Here is a 19,615-nt window from a genome sequence, read left to right on the forward strand (position 1 = left end):
GGCGGCGAACGGTAGCGCACGGAACCCAGTCCGCCCCCTCTCCCGCTTGGCCGCGGGAGGCAAACCGAAGCCCCGAGCCCCCGGGGAAGAGCGCCCCAAGCAACCCGCTAAAGCCTCGGGGGCGGCCGCTCGCGTGTCATTCGCTTAGCGTGGCTTAGCCCCGGGCGACCATTTCCCCTTTCACTCGGGGGCCCAGTCCCTCTCGGCGGCCTCCGCGAAGCTCGCCAGACTCCAGCTTCCTGCCCGGTAGGCCTAGCAGCGCGCAGGTGCCAAGCGGCCCCCCCGGGCCCCCGAGGCTTTCACCTGCCCGCCCATCAAACGGAAATCCAGCCCGTCCTCAGGGGTGTGTCTGTGGAGGGAGGGTGGGGAGTGTGTGCGTGAGCGGGGGGAGGGGGGAGGAGGAGGCGGAGGGAGCTGCCGGAGAGGCCCCACATCGCGGAGGCGTGGCTCGGGGGCGGAGAACCGCCGCTGCTGCTGCCGCGGCCGCTGCTGTAGAGCGAGCCAGCGCCCGGGGCCACCTGGGGCTTCCTCTTTTCCGCCAGGTCCCGGCGCTCCCGGGAAGGGCAGTCTTCGCGCCCCTGGGTGGGCCGGCCGGCCGCCGCCGGGCTTCTGGCCGCGGCCATGGCAGCCCCCAGGCCGGCCGCTGAGTGCGGCTACATCCGGACGGTCCTGGGCCAGCAGATCCTGGAGCACCTGGAGAGCTCGAGCCTGGCGCTGCCTTCCGAGGCCAGGCTGAGGCTGGCGGGGAGCGGGAGCGGGAGCAGCCGCCCGGAGCAGGCTGCGAAGACCCTGCGGATCCAGGAGCAGGTCCAGCAGACGCTGGCCAGGAAGGGCAAGAGCGGCATGGCGAACGGTGAGTGAGCGAGCGAGCGAGCTAGCTAGCCAGCCTCCCGGCTCCTGGCCCGCAGCCGGGCTGCCCCTGGGCTGCCCCGCCCCGCTAGGCACCTCCTCTCCGCGGCCTCTCGCGCCGGCCAGGGCCTCCCCGACCCCAGGAGGACTTTTCCGGGCGGTGGCTCACACCTGTTGCCCTCCCGGCCTCTCCGATCGCACCTGGCTCCCCTCCGGCAGCTCCCGGCCCGCCGGCTGCGGGCTGCTTAGAAGTAGCTCAGCTGTCCGGCCAGCCGGCCAGGCGGCTCCGGCGCGCTCTCTCCCGCTCCATTATGTCTGTGCGGTGCCTCTCTCGAGCCTATGGGATCTGGCCCGCAAGGGCCCACCGTCCCGGGCCCCCGGAGCCCCCGGGCCCCCCTGCGCCCGCCCTCCCTTGAGGGTCACAAGTGAAGATCGAGAAGGAACCTAGACTCCCCCTTTTACAGCAAAAGAAACTGAGTCCCGGGGCCCCCGGGGGGGGGGGCGGGGAGGAACTGAATTCCTACCGGAATCTCTCCCTCGGAGCCCGCACACTTTGCACGGATTCCGCCCAGCGCCTCGCTTTTCTTCCTAAAAGTCTGGGAGCTGGCACACATCCCCACCTTGCGGCTCCGGCATTTCCTGGCGTACCCCTTCCCTCAGCCTGGCCACTTGTGGAAGATTCCTTCCATCGGAGGGCCTCGGTGACCGTAATGGAGAACTGGAAGGAGATTGGAGCCGGTTTACTGCCCCCCCCCTTAGATCTTATCGAAGGGACCCCGGGGGAGCTGGCCCCAACCCGAACTCAGCTTCGAAAATGAGGCGCCGAGCCGAAGCCGTGCGCTGGGCAAGCCGGGAAGTCCAGGGGTTCGAGCCAAGGGCAAAAGAGAGCCCCCCCCCCCCCAGTGTGCAGTTAGGTGGCTGGGGGAGCCGTGCTAAGCGCGTGTGGCCCCGTTTTCACAGCAGGAAGGTCAGCTGGGTTCTTACCTGCTTCTCGCTTTTGTTTCCCCCAGACCTGGCCAGTGGCGCCCTTTACTTTTCCAGATGCCTCCCTGGGGCGGGCCTCGAGTTTTCTTTCTCCCGGTTTTAGGTGGGGAAAGACACCCAAACTTTAAAAAAAAAAAAAAAAGCGGGGAAAGATTGAATCGTCCAATTTGGGGCACCGAAAATGCCCAGAGAGGAGAGCCGGGAAAGGCACGGCTGCTGCTGCTGCCGCCGCCGCCCAGATTTGCAGCTTCTTCTCGGGGACCAGCCGCACCTCCACCGGCACCAAACCTTTCAATAAACAAATGCCGGAGGAAATGACGGGCAGTCCGGGCAGTCCGTTTAACAGCTGCCCGCGATCCGGGAGGGCTAGTGCAGCCTCGGGCCGTGCCTTCCTGGGATGCTTTGGGGCTAGATGTGGAGGCTCGCTCTGCCTTTGCTGCGTCTTTAGCCGCGGGGCCGGGGAAAGCGTTCCGAGCCTCCCTTTGTGTCCTCTCCGGCCAAGGGGGAGCTGGCCCCGGAAACTTTCCCAGAAGAGCCGCTGAAGGGCCGGCAGCCGGCCCCAGTGAGCGAATTCCTGAGAGCCAGATCCCGGGGAGGGACCCAAGTTAGGGAAATCCTAATCCAAAATGCTGCCTCTCCAACCCGGGGGTGTCCCGAGGCCTGCTGGACTAGTAGAGCTCTGGGGAGAGGAATAAATGCATGAGGGCAGCCTGGTGTCCTGGACCGTGAAGTGCCTGGGCCTGGCAGGGTTATTGTCTGACCTTCCAGCTAGCCGGCTCTCTCCCGGCTGCCATCTCCCCGTCTCCAAGAAGCCCTCCTTGCATTAGAGCCATTATCTCATCTTTTCTCCTTTCTGGACCCAAAGGCTCCAAAAAGATGTGTGTGATGATTGTTTCTTCCTTCTGCTTCTCAGTCCCACCACGCCCAGGAAACTGGGGAACTCATAATTGCTCAGCCCAATGGCCTTTTAACTCTCTCTGGGCCTGGAGTCAGGGAGACCTGAGTTCAAATCCAGCCACAGACACTCCCTAGCTTTGTGACCTTGGGCAAGTCTCTTTCCCTCAGTGTGCCAAAGAGGCAGTTAGGTGGCTCGGCAGATAGAGTGCTGGGCCTGGAATAGGGCCTAGACCCAACTCGGACTAGCTCTAGTCTCGGACACTTCCCAGCTGTGTGAACCTGGGCAAGTCATTTCATCTCTGATTGCCTGACAAAAGGATCCTCTCTAGAAAGGAATGGCTACTCGTTCCACTCTCCTTGCCAAGAGAACCCCCACGGATAGGTATAGACAGGACTGAATAAGTGAACAAAAGTCAAACGCTTCTGAACAACTAAAGGCCAAATATTCTTCCTTCTTTTCTGTCTGCTCCCGGAGTCCCTTTGCCAGGATTCCATGTCCCGCCATCTCTGCAGGGATTTTCCCCCAAGAAATAATCCGGGATACCAGTTCTTTCATTCATCATCCTCCCATCTCTCTCTCTCTCTCTCTCTCTCTCTCTCTCATCTATCATCTATCTATCTCTCTGTCTGTTTGCCTTTTTAACATTCTCAACTTAAACATAAAATTAAATAAATATTTTTCATGTAAATCGTAAAAGAGCAAGAAAGGAATGTCTGTCTATTCTTTTGAAGTGTTTCCTAAGGCCAGCTTGGAGCTTTGCAAAGATGTCTTGCTTGTTTGTAATTCTTTGTGACCTTTTCTCCTTTGGGGGAACGCCAAGGGCCGGGGGGGGGGGGAGAAGAAACCTAGTTCTGCTCCTTCTCTCCCCCACAATTGAAAAAGAAGAACCAAAGGGGAAAAAAGCAACAAAAATGCACGGGCCAAAGAACTTCCCACATTAGCCGTGCCCAAACCCGGCTAATCTTACTCTGCCTCTTGAGTCCATTCGCCTCTCTGTCTGGAGGTAGTTGGCCCTCTGGAGACGTCACAGTTAGTAAATCTCTTCAAGTTGTTTGTCTTTACAGTTTTGCTATTATTCTTTATGGTATTCTGCTGGTTCTGATCACTTCGCTCTACATCACTTCATGCAAGTCTTCGTAGGTTTCTCGGAAACCTCCTCTTTCCTCATTGGCAGCTGCGCAGTGATAGTGCATCAGTTACATGACAGAAGTTTTGTCCAGAGGATGGGGCGTGGTTTCCAGTTCTTTGGCACTATAAGGAGAGTTTCTTGAACTCTTTTTGGACCGGTGGGTACATTTGGACACACTCCTTTTTGTTTCTTCTTTGGGCCGTAGAGGCCCAATAGTGCCCTAGTTGATTAAGAAGTTTAGAAACGTTTGGAGCACAGTTCCAAGTTGCTGGCCTGCTGCCTGTGCGCCTCTCTACCTGTATCCCACAACCTCTCCTAACATTTGTCATGTTTCTTTTTAAAAAATATATTGTTTTTTTAGCTCTGCCAGTCTGATGGAAGTGAGGCGGGACCTTCGAGTTGTTTTAATTTGTATTTCATTCATTGTTAGTGATTTGGGGCATTTTGGGATATACTTTTTTTTTAAACCCTTACCTTCCATCTTAGGATCAACACTGGATATTACCAGGGAGTGGTAAGGGCTAAGCCATGGGGGTTAAGTGACTTGCCAAGGTCACCCAGCTAGGAAGTGTCTGAGGCCAGATTTGAACCCAGGACATCTTGCCTTCAGGTTCGGCTTTCTATCCACTGAGCCACCCAGCTGCTCCTTTCATGTTTTTGATTTTTTCCTTTGAAAATTGCCTGTTCACATCCCCTGGCCAATTATTTATTGTTCTCCTACATTTGAATTGTTTCCTTATACAAGGGGTCTCAATATAGTGTTTTTTAAGCTATTAAGACTTAAACCTGCACTTTGATATGAGACTTTTATGAGAAAAAAGTTACAGCGAAAAATTTTTTTTGCCCATTTAGACATTTCCTTCTCATTTTAACTACATACATTGGGTTTATTGATGTAAAACCCTTTTTACAATTTACATAATCGAAATTCTTGGCATGAATTTACAGAATTCTCTGTATCCTATGTTCAGTTCTGAACTCTTATCTGTTATTGAGAAAGAGATGTTATTCCTTGCTCCCCTTCTTATTGAACTCAGATGTACATCTTGAGCTTCCTGGGCAAATGATTATATAATTCACGGAAAATTGCTTTCCCGTTTTCCCAGAAATTTTTGTCAAATAGTTTAGAGTTTGAGGAGTTTTTTCCCCCCTTCTGTGCTACCATACTTTTATATATCAGTCTATAACAGATTGTCTTTTATATATCAAATCTGTTCCAGCCATGGACTTTTCCATTTTTAATCAGTACCGAGTAATTTTGATGAGAGTTCAAGTGCTGTTTATCAGGCCTCTCTTTCAGATGTTGTTCAAATATTTATCATATTATCTTAAAAGGTTTTGTTTTTTTTGGCTCTGCTTATTCTTTCAGTTGTTTTTATTTTCACATAGCTAGTCTATTTAGTTCTTAATAACGTAATATTGATGTTAATGGATTCTTTCTGTTAATGCTTATCCTACATGAAAAATCTCTAAGGCTCCATTATATGTAATGATTATTGTTCTTGGCTGTAGAGCTATTTATTATATTAGAAAAAGTTTAATTCATTCCTATGCTTTCTAGGGTTTCTTAACAGAGACAAGTATTGAATTTTCTCAAAAAGTTTTTCATACTTAGTGGTATAAATGTATGTTTTTTATAATTCTTGTTCTTAACATGGTCTATTTTGGAAATCAATTTCTTAACTTACTCTTCCTTTTTTTTCCATTTTGTAATCTTGCTAGGTATTGATTTATCTCTTTTATTGCTTTTCCTCCCCCCCCCCCGCCCCAATCAATTCCTAGTATAATTTTTTAACTCAGTAGGGTTTTATGCTTTCAATTTTGTTAGTCTCTTCTTTGATTTTTAGAATTTCTATTTTGGTGTTTGGAGTTGTAAAATTATTTGATTTTCTAGTTTCTCGATTGGCTACTCAGTTCAGTGATCTTTTTTTTCTCTCTTTTGTTTTTGCTGATGAAAGTGTTCATTCCTCATAGAAATGCAGCCTGTTCATAAAATCTAATCTCGTTAATATTCTGTTATGATTTTTGTTTAAGTTTTCTCTCATTATGAAGTTTTATGTGTGAATATATGGTCAGTTTTTGCAAAGGTACCATGCATAGCTGAGAAACATATCTAGTCATTATTAGCCCCAGTGCCATAAATCTCTCATGTTTAAAGTTTCTAGAAATCTTTGCCTTCTTTCTTGCTTTTTAAAATTACATTTGGCTCGGTCTAGTAGGGCTATGCTGAGTTCAAGTCAAGCCAAGAGGCATTTAGGAGTTACCTACTAAGTGCCAGACTGTGTGCTAAAAGCTAGGGATGCCAGGCCAAAACAATTCCTTTAGTCTTTCAAGGAATTCGTAGTCTAGTGGGGGAAACCAGGTGAAAACAACCATGTGGGAATAAGATATATTGGAGATAATCTCAGGGAGGTAACACTAGCTGTAAGGGAGAACTTGAAAGGTTTATTGCAGAAGGCGAGACGTGAAGGAATCCAGGGAAACCAAGAAATGACGATGAGTCAGCAGAGAATTCTTGGCAGGAGGGACAGCCAATTTTTGTCACTTCCGTTAAGCAGGGCAGGAAGAGGAGCCAATATAGCAAATAGTGGGAATAATCCTAGGCTGAGGTTTAGGAGGGCCAGATTAGTGATAAGATAAGGGGTCAAGGGGCTTGAAAGAAGAGACAATGTAGTTAGTGTTGAATTGCTTAAGCTGGGGCTCAAGATGGGGAAGAGAAGAGAGTATAACCTAGAAATGGGCGATAGGCTAGGAAAGCACTACAATTTGGTGGTTTGGGAGGCGACCTGGTGAGGACAGAGAGCAAGGCGGGGGAGAGGTGGACTGACAATAGGAATTACAGAGTTTATGAGCATGGATGTGGAATATCTGTGGGTAATGGCACGATCCAGGGTATGTAGTATATCTGGATATGTTGTCAAAGTGACCTGGAGGAGCAGCTCATAGGAAGCCAGTGAGTCCAAGGAATGGGAGGACAAGGTGTTTGAGGGAGTACCAGAATGTATGTTGAAGTTCCTGAGTATGGGGGCAGGAGTGGGGGCTGGTAGGGGCGTTATTGAGGATGATGGGGGAAAGGGAGTGGAGAATTGAGAACAAGTTTAAATAGTGACTCCAGGGATTCCAGAATCACTGAGCCAGTTGGGGTGGGAACGCGTTAATCATTAAGGTCTGAGTTAGATAGGTTATCGGCCTAGGGGTGGAGCTTCCAAGGGGTGTGAGACTGGAGGGCTTTCTCCTTAGTAAAGCCTCCTCTCCACCATGCTCCCTTTCTCCTTTTTCTTCTTCTTTTAAGGTCATCGAAATGACTCCCCACACCTGCCTCATTTAGCTCCCTCTCTGAACCTTGCTCCCTAGGATTCCAGAGGCCTTTGCTCTCTTCTTCCCTATTAGATTTTTAAAACCTTTTTGTCATTCAAATGATCAGGCATTTCCCCCTCCTCTTGCCAGGAAAAGAAACCAAACTCCCGTAATAAAATGTGTGATCAAGCAAAACTAGTTCCCGTGTTGGCTATATCCAAAATCGGGGATCTTATTCCGCATGTGGGGGCCGTCGTTTCTCTGCCAGGAGGCGGCCAGGCCTCTGGACTCCTGATTAATCAGAGTCCTGAAGCCTTTCCAAAACGTTCATCTTCAGGACATGAATTCTTCCCCGGTGCCGGGGGCTTCCAGCTGACTCTCCATTCTCACCTAGGCTGGAAAAAAGCTCCATAGCAGGTGGTTCTCGTGTCAGTCTTCTGCCCTTCCTCCATCTTTGTTAGGGCGGCTCTGGAGCTGGACAGGCTGTTCTGCAGCCATTTATTTCCGCCCTCCTTGCTGGGCTGTCTGGGCTTTGAGGGACCACATCGATTTCCAGAGATTCCCTTAGTGTGTAACAGGCTACTCCCATAACCGCCCTTGTCTCTCCCCAGAGCTCCAGGCCTTTGTATCTCTGGCCCTTATGTGGCAGCCTGCCGGGCGCAGAGTGGGCTCCTAATAATTGGTTACTCGGAGCTTCCAGGCTCCACGTTTCCCCGGAGCTTTGCCACAAGCATATCAAGCCCCAAATGGCGGTGAGGTGTCACAGTGGGTAAAGGAGCCAGACTCGGGCTGGGGAAGGCCTTCCCCAGGTTTTCATTGTGTGCTCCCGGGCAAATCACGGAGCTTCTCTCAGCTTTGGTTTCCTCGTCTACAAAGGGGGAGGCCGAGAGCTCCTATTTCATTTGTTCAAATCAGAATCCAGCGAGATAACATACGTAAAGCACATTGCAAAGGGATGTTTGGGATTATTATTAGCTACCGCGTCCAAAGCCAGATATGGATGGTATCTTTCGATGTAGACCCTCCTCTTGACTTCTCCTTTCTGTGGGCTTCAGGAGATCTCACCGGTCCAGTGCCCCACGGTCCAAACCTCCGAGGCATTCTGGGCTCCTCGCTTTGGGTAACCCACCGCCGTCCCATCAGTTTGCCATTCTTGTCCATTTTATCTTCGCAAGATTATTCATAGCCATCCCTTGTTCTCCACGCACACACCAGTACAGGCTCCCGTCACCTCTCACCTGGATGTTATAGCAGCCTCCTAATTGGTCTACCTAAACCCAACCGCTCCCCATGCCAATGTGTCTTCCCACCACTGCTTAAATCTATAGACCTCAGACGCATCTGTCTGTGTCACTTCCAGAAACATCAGTGGCTCCCTGTTGTCCTAGGATAAAATATAGACTCTTCTGATTTGGCATTTAAAGCCTTTCACATAGGGCAGCTGGGTGGCTCAGTGGGTAGAGAGCCAGCTCTCGAGATGGGAGGTCCTGGGTTCAAATCTAGTCTCAGACACTTCCCAGCTGTGTGACCCTGGGCAAGTCACTTAACCCCATCACCTAGCCCTCCTGCTCTTCTGCCTTAGAACCAATACACAGTATTGAGTCTGGGAAGGAAGGGGTTAAAACAAAGCAGCCTTTTTTATGTTCTGATTCCAGCCTCATTGCACATTCCTCCTCACACACTCTACGCTCCAGACAAATTGGCTTATTTGTTATTTCTAACACCTGCCACTCCGTCTCCCATGTCTAGGCGGTCAGTCAGTCCCTCGTTCTTAAAATGCTTCCCCCCAAACCTCTAGCTCTTGGAACCCTTTCCAAGCTCCTCTCAGGTCCTCCATCCTTCAAGAAGCCTTTCCTGGCTCTGGTGGCTCCTCTCCCACCCTCTCTCCATGGCTCTACGTTTGCTTCTTCTACATCCTGTATCTCTCCCTGAGAGCAGGGACTCTGAGTGTATTTATAGCCTCGGAACCTCGGATAGCGCCTGCCACTCAGGCTATTAAAGGCTTGTTGACTGGGTGGTATGTGATCCTGGGCACTTACTTATCTTCTCCGAGCCCCACTTTCTTTATTTATGAAACAAGAGGATTATGCTACATGGCTGTTAAAGTGCTCTCCACATTCACTAACTTCCTTGGCACTTCCTTATTCTCCCACTTCTTTCCCAGATGGACACAGACTTTGTAAAAATCCTACCTTCTCTCTTGATACCAATTCTAATATAGAAGAGCAACAAGGGCTAGGTAATTGGGGTTAAGTGACTTGTCCAGGGTCACACAGGAAGTATCGGAGGCCAGATTTGAACCCAGGCCCTCCCGACTCCAGGCCTGGCATTTTTTTCATTGTGCTACCTCACTGCTCCAACCTTGACATTTTGAAAGACAGAAAAAAACCTGGCTTTAGAGTCAAGGTCCAAGATCATGAGCTAGAAAGGCCCTTAGTGGCCATCTGTTCCAAACCCTTCATTTTTACAGATGGAGAAACTGAGAGCCAGAGAAGTTAAAAGACTTGCCTAATGTGACCTAGCTACTACGCGTCAAAACTGGAATTTAAATTTCACCATCCAGCCATTTGATTCCACATTCAGCGCTCAATTCATCTGTACCATTTTAGAGTTGAGTTCTCCCCGCTCGTGGATCTCTTCTTCTTCAAGGCTCCCCGGCCCCGTTCTCAGAGTCCAAAGTCCGAAGGCCTCTTTCTAATAGAGGATTTTCATATTCATTGGTATTATTGGGGTTGCAAAGTATCTTCCTAGTCCAGAGAGGCGATGGGACTTGTCTAAGGGCCTCGCTGCCACCTTCTTTGCCTCGGTAGTTGGGGACCACCAAACAAGGGCTTTCCGGGATATAAATGTGCGATTTAATTCAGCTCCAGAATTTCTAAGTGCCTGCTCTGAGGAGAGCTCTGGAGGAAAGACAAATTCCAGATCAGATGAAGCCCTGCTCTTCTGTAGTTCATCATCAGGGATCAACTCTCACACGGGAGAAAGTCAAATGGAGGCTCTGTGAGATGGAAGAGGAGAAAGCATGCAGCCAGGGAGAGGATGGCGTGGAATGAGTGTGTTCAAAGACACGGAAGGGGAAACGCAGAGGATGTGTAGAGTCCGTAGAAAAAGCTGGCCGGCCTGTGACGAGCTTTGGATGCAAGAATTCAAACTTTATTTCTTCTTCACGGCACCAACCAATGAGTCTTCCCAACCCCCGTCTGCTTGAAGAGAAACGCAGAGAGCTGGCATGGAAGCCGGCGTGTCAGGATTTTTGAAGGACGGAGGAGCAGAAGCAGAACAAGTGAGGAGGCTTCCATGAACGGCCAGGGAGGTGGCAGCGAGGGCCCTGCTATGGCAGCAACGGTAGAACTAGGGAGGAGGGGGCAGGCGAGGTGCCCTGCAGGTGGGATCTACTGAGCTTGGCAACTGACTGACTCTAGGAAGAGTGGAAGCTCCTACTCCTAGGAAATTAGGCAAATGTGCCCTTGTCAGAAATGACAGAAACCAAAAGCAACCCGGGCTCGTTTTCTGATGTGCTAAATTTCTCAGCCTGGTGGGATAGTCAGAGCTAAGCAGCCATGGACGTGGAGCAGCTGGAGCTCAGGAGAGGTCTGTGTGGTTAGAATTGCCAGGTAGCCAAGGCTCTCCTGAGACGAGCTGGTGCCTGGAGTCTGAGGACCTTGGGTAAGTAGGCCTCTTTGAGTTCAGGTTCTCAGTTTCCTCGTCTGTTGGGCTGGCCCTTTGGAGGCCGTTGGCAACCCCTGAAAGGATAGTTTCAGGAAGTTTGTGGAGACAAAGCAAATTGCAAGGAATCTCCATGAGTCTGCCACAGGCATCTTTCTTTAAGAAAACTTTTTTCCCCATGAAATCTAGTAGGGGAAGGAGGGGGAAAAGAGGAGCCCTGGGCAGATTTTTGTTTGTCTGTTTTATAACAGGAAACCTGATATGGCTTGTTTGCTCTGGCCTCCCTCTCTGAGGGCTAGACTGGCATCCCCCCACCCTGTACCCCCCCATTGTTAGGGCTTATCCCAATTCCATTTTAGCCACTCACCATTGAGCAGCCTTTACGAAGGAATACATGCTTCAGAAATATGGGAAGCCTTTCCATCCACACCTCCAGGGCATGCTTTTGCCATATACCATCTCAGGCTGTAGAGGAAAGTGGCCACAACTTCTTAGCTCAGTTCCCAAACAGCAGTTGCCCACCCAGTTCGTGACTGACGTCGCATGGTCACCAGTGGAGTCTTTTCCCTGCGCCGGGATCCCAAAGAGCACGTCTGAATGGCTTCTTGCTCCCCAGGGCAGCAGAGTGGGGCTGGCTGCAAAATCTGGCCTCTCTGTTCCAACTCCCCAGTTCCTGTGGCTCCCTTGCTTTGCCAACACCAGAAGCTCCAGCACCAGCCAGTGCAAAGGCCCTGTTTCTCAGGGAAACAGAACCCCTGGGCCAGTGGACGAAAACATTCTAGCTCGGTAGCCAGCTGGGAAAGGTTCCTCCAACCACGAGCTTGGGCACCTAGAACCGGTCACAGAATGTCCACGCACAGGGTCCCTAAAGATTTCCCTTACACGCTGCCATGATGCTCGCAGACACGAGGTCTCTGATGGCCTTCCCTGGGAAGATGCTGCCTTCAAGCTTTAGCCGAGTTCGTTTGCTAATCAGCTGGATAGGAGGTGGCAGAGAAAGAGAAATCGGAGATGCTTCAGAAGGGCTGGCACGGGGGGGCCTGGAGGAGGTGAGGCCCAGGGAGGCACCCCAGAGGGTGGGAGCGAACCCCCAGGGCAGCTAGAAAGGGGTAAAAGGAAGGCGAGAAGCGTGTTTGATGGTACTGAGTAGTTTTGAGCACCGTTGGGTGCGGTTGGGAGTGGTGAACGACAATATGGGAAATTAGAAGGAATCAAGAAAGCGAAATAGAGAGGTTGCCACAGGAATCTCCCCCCCCCCCCCACCACCTTGCTAAACGCGGAAGCCCCAGCGAAGCTCAGATCCCCCGGCTTCCCTGTCAAAATCAAACCAGCAGTCGTGGCAAGAGGCCATTCCTTCCCCATCAGTGGGGAGCTGGAATGTCAACCAGCCCCCAGTGCCCAAGGAGTTTTTCCCCAAACCCCTACTAGCATGAACCCACTCTTCTCTCTAGGTTCCTTCCCCCACTGCCTGGTCCTGCTCAACCCCCAAAAGAACTATATGGAACCCCCCTACACACACACACACACACACCTTCATTGGTTTGTGTGTCTCGTGTGTCCGGTTCCGCCTGCAATCCCAGGGGACCCGCCCTGTTTTCCATCCTCCCTGACTGCCCTTCTTGGCAGAATGGCCCCAGCAAATGCCTGCCTTTATTGACTGCTGCCCGGTGGGCCGCATGTTGCCCAGAGCCCTTCAGGAGCCATCCTCTTCCTCCCTTCCTCACTCCCTTGACTAGCCATCTCCGGAATGCCGATGGTTTTGTTCCTGGCCTGCCTCTCGTTCCGGAAAGCTCCCCCCTCTCATCTGGCTTCCTTCAGGTGTCAGCTGAAGTCTCCCCTTCTACAAGAAACCTTTTTCTGGGCCTCCTTAATCTTTGCTCTGAGACAGCCCCTGTCTAGCCTCTCCGTGCCTTGTCTGCACATCATTGCTTATCGGTCGCCTCCTCCATTAGGCCGGGAGCCCCTGAGATGCCCGAGGGCTTTGGGCCTTCCTGTTTTCTGTCTAAACCGAGTCACGAACTGCTTGATCTTGAGTCTGAGAGATTCATGTTAGTGGGCCCGTCATTTTTCGCCTCCCTTTCACTCCTTTCACTGCAGGAAGCTTGCTGGCTCTAAATGGGAGAGGAGGCTCGAATGGGAACGAAGGACTTGGTGATTAAAATGGCCAACGTTGCCCCCAGGATCTGAGCAGGATTCCTCCTCCGCTGTGGAGAGAGACGGGTCCCTTGGCTTGTGAGGTCGCCGGCACTCCCCAGGGGCAGACGCAGAATAAATGCCTCCTCACAAGGAGGTTCCAGTGCTCGGCCTTTCAGAAAAGGAAGAGGCTCTGAGCTTGGGGGAGTGACACCTCCTTAGAGGCCCGTCTACTGACGCCCCCTCCATCAGGAGCTCATTCGTTCGTTCATCGAAGCCTCTTAAAAATTAAGCCACATGTTTCTGTCTCGGCTGAGGATGGCTGTCATTTATCATTCTTGCGGCGTTTTGTGGCTGAGTCAGGAGACCCGGGTTCGAGACACTTCAGCTCTCGGAGACTCAGTTGTCTGATCTAGAAAATGGCCAGAGACTTGTCCTGCCTGTCTCAAAGAGTTATTTGGGGGGCGGGGGCAGGGAAAGTGCCCTAAAACACTGCATTCTTGGGAGCTGTGATCATTATCTTTTCTCCTTGGTCTGGGAAGAATTCCTTATCGACATGTGGAATTCTGGGGAGAAAAGCTCCGCAGGATCCTGCTAAAGTGCCCTGGAAGGTTTGTTTGAAGGCCCTGAAAATGTTTGGGCAATCTCACATTGTTGACATTCCCGCCACTTGCAGGCCTCAGATAAGCCACTGAAAACAGAACAGGAGATAACCGGGAGTGATGGGTCAGGAGTTGCCCAGCTTTGCCCGGAACAGCAGTGGGGTTAGCGAATCTGATAGGAATTTGCTCCAGAACTCTGGGACCTTTTGGGATCGGTGACTCGTTGAGGCGAATGGGCCCGGAGAGAAATTCAGACAGCACCCCCAGAATCGTGCCTCAGCAGCAGAGGCCACAGTGAGCCGGGAGGGCCAGAAGAGCTCAGGATCCTACTTTCCTGTTTAAAGTGGGCCACAGAGCACTTGATTTGGGGCCTGAGAAATTCAGCCCTGTAAGGAGAAGGGAAAAGCAGTTCTTGTTTACCCACAAACCCTTTCACCTGAGTGAGATCACTGGTTCTGAATGGAAAAGGCAGACAGAAAGGGAAGGAATCCGTCGGGAGTTAAAAGGGCAGACTACACCCAGGATTGGCCTCGATCCCTCTTGATTGTTCCAAAGTAGTCTAACCTTGCTGAGATTCCAAAGTCCCAGGGCCATAAAGTTTGCTCATGCAGCAGCATTATCAGGGGAGTCTCAGATAGAATATGGGAAATGGCTGCAAAAGGGAGAAAGCTATTTGTTCTTTTTCCTTTCTTTATTCCTTCCTTTTATGCCAGGCAGGGCAGCACGAGGGGGAGTCCTCTGGAATCTGATTTTATTTATTTTTTTCCCCCTAACACAAACCAGTCAGAGTTTGTTGTTTTTACTCCCCCCTCCACACGTTGGCAACGCACGTCTCTGCCTCTATCATTGAAACCACAGGTCCAGGCCTTCTCCCCTGGCTTGCATTTTAAGATGGTAATAACAAAAGTTCTCTGATTGGGACTATTTCTGAAATTCCCCCTGCTTTCTCCTTGGTGGTTTTAAGACATTTTTTTTAATGTTCTTTTTTCTTTTTGAAAAAAATTAGTCACTTCCTTTAAACTGCTTCCCCAAGAGAAACCCTTCCTTTATCAAATAAGTAGAGTCATGCAAAAAAAGCCATGTGGCAGCTGGGCGGCTCAGTGGATGGAGAGCCAGGCCTAAAGATGAGAGGTCTTGGGTTCAAATTAGGCCTCAGACACTTCCTAGCTGGGTGACCCTGGACAAGTCACTTACCCCCCATTGCCTAGCTCTTACTGCTCTTCTGCCTTGGAGCCAATATGCAGTATTAATTCTAAGGCGGAAGGTCAGGGTTTAAAAAAAAGTACATATCACTCTGCATCTTGAGGCGCTCTTTGCCAAGAAATGAGAGTCATAATTCAGCATCTGTTTTCCGAAGTCATAATTAGTCACTGCATGAATCAGTTCTGAAGTTTTGCAAAGTCGTTTTATTGAGGTCTTTGTAGAACTTATTTGCCATCCGCCCATTTCGCTGCCCATCGCTTCAGCCTCGTGGCCCCAGTCTCTGGCCGTCGTGTGGCACATTGGTCAGCTCACAAGCGAAATCCTTTCGGGTCAGAGAGTTTTTTCCAGGCATTCTGTAGTTGAAAGACACTCGCTTTACTTCCCGGTCTTTGCCGAGGTAAAAAATCCCGCTTCGGTACTTGTGTGCTTCTCCGTCGCTTTGAAGGACGTCTGGCAGCGAGTCTGCCGGGTCAAAGGGTGTGACCGCTTCAGGGGCAGGAAAGTTCTGAAGTGCGGCGCACAATGGGCAGACCAGCCCAGCCAAGTAACAGATACGCATTCAGTGTTTCCCGGGGCGGAGACACGAGGAAAGATCGGGTGTATTGGCCTGCCTGTGGCCCACCGTTAATTCCAGCAGCGGCATCCAGTGGGTGTGAGGCAGAACTCCAGAGTCATTTTAATTTGCACTCTCTGATCCCTGATGCTTTGGAACGTTTTTTCATAGAAATGTTCGTAGCCTTTGGCCACCCGTATAAGAACTTGTTCGCTCATCTCATTTGACAGGATTGTGTACGACTTCCCAGGATCTCCCGATTGTCAGATCCACATCAGAGAAATTCTAGCCATGTTGATTTTTATTTTGCAGTTTTTATAATCAAAACGGCCTCTTTGTCTTCTGTGGTTGCTTCCGCCCTCGGTCTAGTTGAGAGAGGCCGTTCACTTCCTCCTCAGCTACTTTTTAACTCTGTGCCTGTGGGAGCTTATTCCAGTGTATAGCTTTCTCCACTGAGGCCGGCTCTTCTTTGTGGCCGAGCTGCCTTATTCTCCTCCCAGTACTTTGATCTACCGCGTTGCAGTCCTTTCCTCAGGCATTTGTTTTCATCCCTCAGAAGGAAATCTTTTCCAGATACATTCGTCTCACGAGTCCTGCTCGGTATCGGTGCACATATCCATTTCACTCGGGCGCGGAACTGCGGAGTTGAAAGGTTCGGTGGATATTTAGCCGAGCCCGAACCCAGGAAAGATTTTCTGCACAATGTGGCCCCGTGGCCTGAGCCTGAAAAACTTGAGGCCTGGAGAACTCCCTGCCTGCGAAGACAACGTCCTCTTCAATTTTTGCGCTGTCCCAGTGTTAGAAAAGCTTTTCATGATTTTACTCTTTGCAGCATCTACCCCTGCTCCTAGTTCTGCCTTCTGGGACAAGTAGACCAAGGCTAATACGTTCATCTGATAGCCGTCCAAATACTCGAAAGTAGTTGGTCCCCCAGCCTCAAGGCTGCTCCCCTTCTCCAGGCTAATCCTTCCTCGTTCCATTAACCAGTCCTCTTGGGGCATGAGCTTGAGACCTTTCACCATCCCACTTCCCGATGGACGCTGCGCCTGGCACCCAGGACAGACCATGATACTCCATATTGTCGCCTCATTGCTTTTGGATGGGATGCTTCTCTTGATGAAGCCTAAAACCCTCTTAGCTTTCTTGGCTCCTGCCATTCCGTCCCCTAAAATCCTGAAGTCTTCTTTTCAGTTGAGGGGCCGCCTGAACACGCCTCCCCCAGCTTATTCTTGTAAAGTTGATTGGAAATTTGTTTTCAGTTACACGGGGAAGCAATTTTGAAATTGTTTTCTACCACAGCGTGGAGTTGATTTTTGAACACAAGTGTAATAATTTTATTCAATTTATAATCTTCTTATCGATCTTTATTTTATGATAAATATATTTCTATTTTATAATCTTATTCGATTTCATTGTATCCAAGTTGACCCAAAGTCCTATCGTGCTGAGGATCTCTATTGCATTCTGACTCTGTCTTCCAGCGGGATGTGACCCTCTTCACTTTGGCCAATATGCTTTTCCTCAGATCATCAACAGCACTGTTAAATGGCATGGAAATATTGCTTGTATTGTGGAAATAAGTGAACAGATTCTGCCTCTTGAAAGTTCTCTTTTATAAACACGATTGATTTCAGGGAGGGCAAATGGCCAAGATGCTGAAGTCATGGACGAGGGCCATAAAGCCGGTAATTCTACTGAGGATTTGATGACTCGGAATTGCATTCTATTCACAGGTTAAATTCTTAAAATCCTATTTAACATCCTCAAGTCTCATGTAAAAATATGCATTTGGCGTACTTTATTCCCAAACATGTGCAAAATAATTAGTACAATTGATTGTAACGGCTTTAAAATCCAATAGTCGGGGGCAGCTGGGTAGCTCAGTGGATTGAGAGCCAGGCCTAGAGACAGGAGGTCCTAGGTTCAAACCCGGTCTCAGCCACTTCCCAGCTGTGTGACCCTGGGCAAGTCACTTGACCCCCATTGCCCACCCTTACCGATCTTCCACCTATGAGACAATACACCGAAGTACAAGGGTTTAAAAAAAAAAAATCCAATAGTCGATGTACATAGGGATTCTAGCAATAACAGCACATTTACGTAATACTTGTAAAAAGAACTAGCCCCACAACAACCTTTTGAAACCCTTTAGGATATTTCTATCCCAAATTCCCAAATGAGGAACTGCACACCCGAAATATTTTTATGACTCATCAGTGGTTACATAGTACCTAGCACAGGGAGACTCTCATCGACTGACTGACACAGTGAGTGTGTGAGAGTTAGAAAGTAAACCCAGAATTCTAGAGTAAAAGTATTTTGCTTCTTCTGCAGTATCACCCCATGCTTCAGATTTTTTTTTTTTACACTAAAAAAATCTATCACATTTTGGTTAGGAGAACTGAAGATTTTTTATTTGTTTTTTTTCTTTTTAACACAAAATTTAATTTGTTTCGTTAGATGTTTCCCAATTACATGCAGAAACGACTAGCATTCATTAAAAAATTTTTGAGTATGAAAGTTCCTCCTTCCAACACCTCCCCCTTAAGAAGGCGAGCAACATGATACTGATTATAGATGTGAAATCATGCAACATATATTTCCATATTAGCCAGGTTGCAAAAGATAACATATATATATATATATATACCAAAAAGAAGAAAAACATAAAGAAAATAAAAGAAGGATGCTTCAGTGTGTACTCAGAGTTTATCAGTTCTCTTTCTGGAGGTCGATAGCATTTTTCATCATGAGTCTTGTCTTGGATCATTGCCTTGGTCAGAGTAGCTAAGTCTTTCGCAGTCGATCATCCTTTGCATACAGTGTTTTCCTGGTTCTGCTCACTTCACTTTGTATCCGTTCATATAAGTCTCCCCAGACTTTTTGAAAGCATCCTGTTCATCAATTGTTATACCACAATAATTTTCCATTACAATCACATAGCACAGCTTATACCACCATCCCCCACTAGATAGGCAGCCTCTCCATTTCCAATTTGTTGCCACCACAAAAAGACCTGCTATAAATAATATTGTGCCAAGAGATTCGTTTTTCTTTTGTCTTTTTTCGATACCGACCTAATCGTGCTGGGTAAAAGGATATGCACACTTTGATAGTCTTCTGGGCACAGTTCCAAATTATTCTCTAGAAAGGTGGGGCTAGTTCACAGCTCCACCAGCAGTGCATCCCCTTCAGCAGTTGCCATTTTCCTTTTCTGTCATGTTAGCCAGTGTAATAGATGTGAGTTACTATCCCAGTTAGTATATCAGTATCAAATGAGTTTTGACTTGCATTTCTTTAATTGATAGGAGCTTAAAGTATTTTTGTGTGACTTGATAGCTCTGCTTTCTTCTTTGATTTTTAAATTTTATTTTATTTTTTATTATCATACAAAACCCACTTGCATGTTGGTCATCGTTGTAAGAGCACGCTCATCCCAAACCAAAACCCTAAAAATAAAACTACAAAGACCCTGATGTCAAAGCTAGTCTGCTTTGATCCGCATCTATCCGACTGCAACAGTTCTGTCTCTGGAGGTGGAGAGCATTCCCCGTCAGAAGACTTCCAGGTTTTCCCAAGATCATTGTATTACTGAGAGGTTTTTTTTTTTTTTTTAATTAAATAGCAAGTTCCTGCCCCATTAACTGGAATTTTAGAATTGATCAAACATTAGATTATTATATATGATTGCTTCTGTCTTTGTGTGCTTGATCTGTTTCCCTAGTCAACCTCTCTATTGCTTAACCAGTATAAAATTCTGTTGGCCGCTACTTTGTGGTCTAGTTTGAGCCCTGCTTCTTCTGGGCCCGCTTCTTTCTCTTTATTTCCTTTGACATTTTAGACCTTTCCCTCCAGAGACATTTTACAAATTGTGTCTCATTCTGTAAAGCAATCTTTGGGTAGTTTGATTGCTGTGACACTGAATATTTACAGAGTATTGCAATTTTCCTTATGTTGGTTGGATGAATATTTCTTTCTGCAGTTACTTCAATCCGGCTTCTTTGGGTAAAAAGAGTTTTGTAATTGGGGTCACATAGCACTCCCATGTGTGTCTTGCCTGGGTATACTCTGAAGTATCTGATATTCTCTGAAATGATTCTCAGTGGAACCTTTCTAGCTCATTCCCATAGATTTTTTTTTTTTTAAAATTTTAAACCCTTAACTTCTGTGTATTGACTTATAGGTGGAAGATTGGTAAGGGTAGGCAATGGGGGTCAAGTGACTTGCCCAGGGTCACACAGCTGGGAAGTGTCTGAGGCCGGATTTGAACCTAGGACCTCCTGTCTCTAGGCCTGGCTCTC

General features: G+C 48.7%; 1 protein-coding gene across 1 annotated transcript in view; it reads left to right on the plus strand.

Annotated features, from left to right (window-relative positions):
- The first annotated feature begins 621 nt into the window (after nucleotides 1-621).
- Nucleotides 622-19,615, plus strand: part of PKP2 (plakophilin 2) — a 99,735-nt gene continuing 80,741 nt past the window's right edge. The window contains exon 1 of the mRNA XM_044679309.1: nucleotides 622-853. Within this exon, the coding sequence (XP_044535244.1) occupies nucleotides 622-853 (232 nt within the window). The remainder of the gene's footprint in view (nucleotides 854-19,615) is intronic.

This window comes from Gracilinanus agilis, chromosome 5 (assembly GCF_016433145.1).
Source record: "Gracilinanus agilis isolate LMUSP501 chromosome 5, AgileGrace, whole genome shotgun sequence".
In the NCBI taxonomy this organism is placed as follows: Eukaryota; Metazoa; Chordata; class Mammalia; order Didelphimorphia; family Didelphidae; genus Gracilinanus; species Gracilinanus agilis.